The sequence below is a fragment of the Amphiura filiformis genome, chromosome 3 (genome assembly GCF_039555335.1).
Source record: "Amphiura filiformis chromosome 3, Afil_fr2py, whole genome shotgun sequence".
NCBI classification, from domain to species: domain Eukaryota; kingdom Metazoa; phylum Echinodermata; class Ophiuroidea; order Amphilepidida; family Amphiuridae; genus Amphiura; species Amphiura filiformis.
The window spans coordinates 59705006-59713266 of NC_092630.1; the positions used below are offsets into that span (position 1 = coordinate 59705006).

General features: G+C 35.5%; 1 protein-coding gene across 1 annotated transcript in view; it reads left to right on the plus strand.

The window, feature by feature from the left end:
- The window catches only part of LOC140148848 (cullin-2-like), a 31779-nt gene extending 23765 nt beyond the window's left edge, over positions 1 to 8014 (plus strand). The window contains exons 17-22 of the mRNA XM_072170934.1: positions 177 to 254; positions 1108 to 1174; positions 3321 to 3520; positions 4104 to 4205; positions 5348 to 5464; positions 6930 to 8014. Of these exons, the coding sequence (XP_072027035.1) occupies positions 177 to 254; positions 1108 to 1174; positions 3321 to 3520; positions 4104 to 4205; positions 5348 to 5464; positions 6930 to 7058 (693 nt within the window). The 3' untranslated portion in view covers positions 7059 to 8014. The remainder of the gene's footprint in view (positions 1 to 176; positions 255 to 1107; positions 1175 to 3320; positions 3521 to 4103; positions 4206 to 5347; positions 5465 to 6929) is intronic.
- Positions 8015 to 8261: the final 247 nt, after the last annotated feature.

Sequence of the window (8261 nt, forward strand, 5' to 3'; positions counted from 1 at the left end):
TTTAACAGAACATAAATGTTATAAAAATTAATGTATGTAGAATATTTTTACAGTTATTGGCAATTCAAACCAGTCTAAAAACATTTCTTAAATATCTGAAAATTTACCACAAGGTGCAAATAATCTTTATTGACATACCAGAGAAAAAACATCTCCATATTCTTTTATCATAACAGACAGGGTCATGGCCTTTGGGACAATCAGCGTTAACACCATTTGCTATACCACAAGAGCTAGAAAAGAGTGTTAGAATGGTAAGTCGGGATAAAACCTATGACTATAATTGTTCTCTCTTGTCACAAAAAATAGGCTCCATTTTGAAAGAAGGATGCGAAGTGCAGCAGAGTTTGCCATTTTCAGTCTATTATAAAATTTGATTGGGAACCAGTACATTTTTGAGTGCATAAATGATTGTTCTATTCTATATTCAATTTGTACAGTGCTTATATCTCAGAGCGGTAAAATACTGCTGCTATAATGGATAAAAGAATGATTTCCTCTTGATGCACATATTGTATGTACTTGGGTGTGTGAATATCCAGCAGCACTGGGGTAGATTAGAACAGTCAGTTACCTTTTTTTTAAACTGACTGAAGATTTGTGGCTCTCTGTACATGTCCATTGGACTCCGAGGGCTTAACATCCCTCCGAAGGACTTGACACACTCATGGTTCATTTATCCAATTGAATGTTGTATTATGTGCAGTAGAAATCTGAATTAAGCCTGTATAGGTGATGACAACTAAATGCAGAATTTCCCCCCTCATCAATGACTCGGCAAATGACCACCACTTTTATTAGTTTGGTTCACCTCAAGTTCGGTAGTGACGTATGTGCATATTTCGCTGGTCACAGTATTGAATTGCTTGCGTAAAGTTAATGCAGAGCATACAAGGGCGGCTTGTTCGGCACGCTTGCAGCGCAAACGCGAAAAAGCATTGGCGTCACTACCGAACTTGAAGTGACACAATGTATAGGGGTTGTATCCAGACCTTATAAATAAGTGTACCGTACATAACATACTCTACTGCTGAAAAACTTTACCTGTATGCAGTTTTACCCCTAGCAGATGAGTAATTGATATGAGCAATGTTTCTTTTCTTACAGTTTGAAATGTTCTATAGTGATAAATTCCCTGGCAGGAAATTAACATGGCTGCATCATCTGTGTACAGGTATGTCATTTTTGGATATGTTTGTATCTTTATAGAAACATTTTGTGTGTCATTTTAAATTAATTGATCAGGACATAGCATGTATCATCAAAATATATATTGTAGGTGAAAACTGTTGATTGAATTTTTCTCTTTCTTATAGAAAGTGGGAAATTCTATGAACATGGTAACATTGAGAGTTTCTATATGACCAGTATTACAAGCATTCCATTTGGTATTAGATTTGGAAGGGACAGTTCCAATTATTCAATTATTTAGAACAAAATATCACAGATTGTAAGGTCAACGTGTCTTGCACTTGCCCACCCAGTTGCAGTAGCCCCCATGACGAAGCAGACTCAAATGTATTGAGAATTAGATCAATAGGAATCCTTTCTAGAAAATCTTTCTTCCTTTTAGTCAGAAAATTGCCAGTCATCATAGTAAACAAACCAGGGTATAAGTTAAGTTAAAGACCCATTCAGGGGATCCCAGCGCAGGTGTAAAAAAATTAAAATTGTTTATAAATTGCTTAAAAGTGAAGGATAAGTCATTCAAATTGTCATTTGGTATTTTTGAAATGAAAAAAAAAAAAAAAAACGAAGAAAGCAGCAGTACTGACGAAGTTGAAGCCCCATTCAAATTCATGTAGCTAATTTAGATACTGTCAGTATCTAAATTACAGATTCGTGTAAAATGTCTTATTTTGTCTTAAATACATGGCTTTCGGCTGAACCACTCGTAGGCTATGTTAGCACATCTATGACAAAGGTACCGAAATCTGAATTTTGATGATTTTTACGATCGTCCGGATGAGCAAATCACTGAATGGGCCTTTAAATCATGAAAAAATGGATGCCTCAATGTGGGGATCCCACAAATCAGTATAATTTAAATATTGGTCCTCATGTAATTGCCTGCAAACAAAATCGGAATTGAATATCATTTTAATGATAAAAAAAGTAATGACTTTGAATGGATGATGATAATTCTTCAAAACATACCGTAAAATCCTGTCTACAAGCATACATAGTGTTTTTTATGAAAGCTATATTAATTCGAAGCAAGCGTAAATATACCAATATAAAAGATTGGTCTTAAAATAATACTTGTTTGTACATGCTTGGATCCGTAATTTATTTGCTCAAACTCCATAATGGTGCCTTGATTAATGTAGCTTTCATCAGAAGCACTCTATATGCTTGTAGATGGGGTTTTACAGTATGTTGATTGAGTATATGATGATGGGAGTATTGAAACAAGTTTACTTTTAATTGAAGGTGGGTAACCTGATTAACAGCCTCATCCCCCACTTTACCCAATCAAAATGCAGATTTTGGTATCAGGTGAAAGCTCATATTTTTCTCATTAATATATTGAAATTATGCATTCCAAATCTGTATATTTCGGGAGAAATCATCAAAAAACTGTTGAATTAGTCTTAACTGTGGTCAGGGTCTTAGCTAGAAATTGAGGGTTGCCCGTCATTTGAATAAAATTGCCTGTCCTAATTTGACCTTTAAAACATTTACCAGACATCTATAGCCCATTGGGGGTTCAAAAAGTTCAAATATGTGCTTATATGGCCTTGTTATACAAATTGGGTCTGCTAAAAAGGTCAATTAGCTTCTCAAAACATACAATTTATAATATAGCATCTGTCAAAGGCATTAATTTTGCCCGTCCCAGGAGCAATCTCCCCGTCTAAAATGACGGCCAGACGGGTAGCTAGCTAAGACCCTGACTGTGGTATACCACGTTTGAGACTAATTCAACAGTTTTTTTGATAATATCTTCAGAAAGACACCCATTTGGAACTCCTCCTAATTTCAATATGTTAATGAGAAAAATAGTATCTCTCATTTGATAGCAATTCATTATATGATCATGATGATTATCATCAATAAAAACACTGTAGATTATTAGTATCATGCTGTATAAATGTCAGTAATTCCATAAGGAATTAGTCACATTTACAAGGAACATTTACATTTTCTTTTTGCATAGATGTTTGAAAGGGACGACATTTTATGTTATACACAAGTTTTAAAGAATTTGATTTTCTACATATATCAGGTTACCTTCCTTTAAGTAACAGTACCTTGAGAATACTATACAGAATATGCTATGGACTCCACATTGAAATAGTTGTACTCCATCTCCACAGGTGAACTTAAGATGAACTACCTAAAGAAACCCTACATAGTAACAGTGACCACGTTTCAGATGGCCATATTGTTGCTTTTCAATAACCAAGAATCAATGGCTTATGGAGAGGTCAGGGAAAACACACAACTAAATGAGAAAGAACTCAACAAGACAGTCCAATCTCTTGTCGATGTGAAGTTGCTAGAGCAACAACCACAGGTATGCTTTTGTGACTGGATTCTGTATTTAAAATACTCTTCTTTTTTCTAAAGTCAAAGCACCCACCTTGAGGTGGAAAATAAAGAAAATGCAATATTTGACAGGGAAAATAATCATGCAGCAAATATTTTAATTTACACTCTTGAGTAAAAACAAAATGTATTATTATTATCACTTTAGCTTTATCCCCCAAAAGTGAAAAAGAGTTTAGGAAGTTTGAACATGTCTGTGTATTTATTTTTGATTTTCACATACTTGCGGATGGAAATTTTACTTAAACGTGTACAATTTATTGAAAAGATAAAGTAAAAAAACACCATCCTGTTCTCTACAGGTAGATGGGCCTTTTAACTAGGGTCAGTTTCCATTTTTTAATCCCCAAATGCACACATTATGGGTTGGTAGCACCTGTAGAACAGTTTTTCCTCCTTGACTAATGGTAATAATGGTAGTATTAGTAATAATCAGAATAATAAGTGACTCGGATTTAAAACCTCTTATATAGCCTTGTGTATTTGGGCACCTTTTAAGTATAATTTGTTCAAGTGGAATAGATTGTCTGTAATTTGTGGTCTTGTTTCAGGGTGCCATGGATGCCACAACAACCTTCACACTGAATATCAATTACAGTAATAAGAGGACAAAGTTCAAGATTACAACAGCACTACAGAAAGAAGCACCACAGGTAGGTGATGACAATAGTATGCAGCAAATTCCTTCAGCGACGTCAGTCTGCTCTCTCTGATTATCGCGTAAAAAGAACTAGGTCATGCGTTGCTACGCAGCTTGAAGCGCCAAATTTCAGATTGCTGAAGAACCTTGCTGAAAAACTTTTAATGTTTTTAAGGCACTAAAGGTTATCTCTGCAAAGAAGTACAAAATTTAGTTTGTTTAGGAATGGCTTAACAGTTAAAGATAAGCAGTCATGACCAACAGCTTGATGCAGCATAGCCACTGGATCAAGCGTTCAAGCTCCATTGAGCATTGTAAACATGCTCCATTGAGTGTGATTGAACCAATGATTCATGAACAATTCTACCGAGATCACAAAATTTTGAGATAGTACACAATTTTTTATCAAAATATCCAAAATCGTACCTGTGCATTCTTGGTTGAAAAGCAAAAAAGTTATGAAAATGGTACTTTTCAAAATTAGTTCCGGTATTGAACAATTATATCGATCTATCACTGTATTCAGTCTCTACCACAGGCCATTTGTGTAACCAAGATTACAAAAATCATAGAAATATTGTGATGGATCACTAAAGTGTGAAAGAAACCGCCTCTGTACTAAGAATCATGCATGGATGAATATTGCATGTTTGCAAAAACCCAATATGATTATCATAATTGCAGACAAGATTAAATTGGATCAGTTCCTTAGATGTATCGAGAGTTTTACCACCATTTCTCCCATCCTTTGAGACCAAAACAGGAAAGTGGTCTGGCAGCAGGTGACAAGATATGAGTTCTGTGTTGAAAATTGAGGAGTAAATGATAGAAGATGATCTTAATCCAGCAGTAACAGAGTGGGACGTTCATGATGATAATTATTTTAATTTCATCAAGCCTTCATCAGAGCATGCAAAAGCGTAAGATACAACATTTTTGGTTGTGTGGCCATTTATATTTAAATCATATATTTTCGCCATTTTTTGTTGAACCATACTTGTGTTATTCCGTTGTGTACAGGAGGTTGAACAGACCCACGTGGCTGTGGAAGAAGATAGGAAATTGTACTTGCAGGCAGCAGTTGTCAGAATACTCATATTTTTCCCATATTTTGTTTAACCAACTTGAAAACTTGTGTTATTCCGTTGTATACAGGAGGTTGAACAGACCCACGTGGCTGTGGAAGAAGATAGGAAATTGTACTTGCAGGCAGCAGTAGTCAGAATACTCAAGGCAAGAAAGATACTCAAACACAACACACTCATTCAAGAGGTAGGTTTTATCTGTTTATGACATCATTGTCAAGTCTGCATGCTGACGAATATTACAATTCCGGTCATAATTGTTGGAACACTTTAACATGGGTGCTTCAAATATGCCCCCCCCCTACCAGTAGTAGGGTTGTAGTAGGGAAGGGTTCAGACTTCACACCAAAGAAAGCGAAATTTTAATATGTCAAGTATAACAGAAATACGGTTTCAAACAGTCCTACTTTGACACAAGTGTTCCAACTACTTATGACCGGGAGTGTTACTTGTGAGATGCCTTCTGTACTTAGTGTTGCCCTCTATAGTCTGTGTTCTACAAAGAGACGGTTTATATTGACCTGGTATTTTTCAGTGTGAGAAAACCACAATGATATTCACTCCAATTTAGCAATGACATGTTTCACATGTGCTTTCCTTACTACTGTATATTGCAGTAAGGCCACTACTGATTTGTCCAAATAAATATTTTATGAAGTTTAACTGAATATAGTGTATTTAATAGGCGGGAACAAGTAGCCATGGTGAACAAATTTTAATCTTTTCCCAGAGCAGCCAGTGCACATAAACGTTGAAAAAAAACCCAAGTGCATCTGGCCGGATACAAACCGGCAGCCTTCATATTACTAGCACAACGCTCTAGCCAACTGAGCCACAGAGGCACACTGGAGAAGAGCAAAAGATTTAAATCTATAGGTATTAGGTTCGAATTTTCAAGTAGCCATGGTGGACGGCGCTTGTTCTAAGACGGGTTTCCAACCTGCAGCCCGCAGATCTTGATGATATTCAATGATGCCAGCAAAGTCTTTTCTTACAAAAATTGACATCATACTATTTAACTGACTAAGAATGAGACTGAATGATGGAATTTTTGTTTTACTATTTTCTCTATTGTGTCATAGAGGATAAGCTGGTTCACTTTTATTGTAGTCGGCATCCACTGTTCAAAATATTGGATCTGCCTAAATCATTCATACTTAACTGTTCTAATGAGGATGAATAGTGACATCATATTAGGTTATATCAAATAATTTTCATTTATAGTTATTTAATATGACATAACTGTACTGGTTTTGTATTTAAAATGTATAGACATACAGCTTGATCAGCTCATAATCAGCGGGAATTGTTAGGCTTTTACCACTACACCAAAAAGTAGTCCCACGTTAAAGAGTGATATAGCAGACCTATCTGGTCCCTATTGTACTTGTTAAAGAAAATAGATAACATATAGGACTTGAATGAATAATGTGTGATGCTTCTGGTGAGATGTCACAAGACAATTCTTAAAATAAAATATGTACATATTAATCCGCGATGTTATAAGGCCCTCCGATTACGAGCAGACAAACTATAGTCAACATTTTGAGAAATAGCTTAAAAATATTGTTTTTCTTTTTTCTATTGAATAATATAAGATTGATTTTGAATAATGTCATCAATTTTTGTATGTCTTTTCTTTTCAACTGCAGGTAATCAGCCAGGCCAGTGCCCGATTCTCACCCAGTGTCAGTATGATCAAGAAGTGTATAGAAGTTCTTATTGATAAACAATATTTAGAAAGGACATCTGCATCAGACGAATATGCCTATGTAGCTTAAATCAGAACTGGAATTAAGTTGTGTAATACCTATCATAAATCCTGTATCAGTCACATCACCCACAAGCATGTATGATGACCATACTTGTAGAAAAAAGTCTTTGACACTCTTATATGAAGAGCTTATTTCCAAATCGTGTTAAGTCCACAACCACATGTTTCTCATTTACTTGTGTGATACAATCACAATTACTTTGACAAGTTTAATATTAACAACAATGATTTGTACCATCAACAAGCCATTATTTACCATAACAATGCTGCGTAACAATATGCAGACTACTGTTCTCATTTGGGAACCAAAGACCTCACACAGTATTGTTACTGTGCATCCATCCACTGTTTGTTTTGTAATGGTACATCCAAACTGAAATTATAATACCTATAGCACCACAATCCATTACAATATCGCACAGGTAAATCAGAAACATGTGTTTGTGGACTTAACACTGTTTGGAAATAAGCTCTTCATATAGTGAATGAGGAAAACACAAAAGTGAGGTATTGATTATAGAGAATAAAACCCAGCCATGTATCTATTGCCTGATTTAACACAATAAATACCATTATTTTTAAGTGGAACAACAACATTAAGGCATAACATGCGTTGTTCCACGTAAAAATACCACGCCGGCATCATCACTGCTGCATGATGCATGTATTTCTTTTATCTATTGTGAGATATAACATGGCACAGATATGAGGATAATTTGAATCGTATCATGAAATATCAGCAGATTCAGTACATGTTTTGCATCACATGATCCTGCTGAGACCTTGTTTCTTTTCATGCCATAAGCAAGCGAGGAGTGTAGGCAAGTACCAAAGGACTTTTCCCGAAAACTGCAAGTCATATAATTTTGGTGAAAACAAACAAGCATCATTTTGCTTAAAGTTTCTAATCAATGAAAAGGACCCTTGAACAAATTCATCAGGACTGTTCCATAAAACTGTATATTTTTTTCATATACTAGTCCAGTTAAACACACTTACGTGCAGGCGTTTACGATAGCTACCAGCTATCTTTCTCAATGCTACTGTTGCCAAGCAGCGATCAACAACTGCTGTACAGCGATCATCACATCAACAGTAGCATTGAGAAAGATAGCTGGTAGCTATCGAAACGTCTGCACGTAAGTGTGTTTAACTTGGACTAGTATATGAAAAAATATACAATGAAAAGGACCGTGTCTTTTGGCATTTG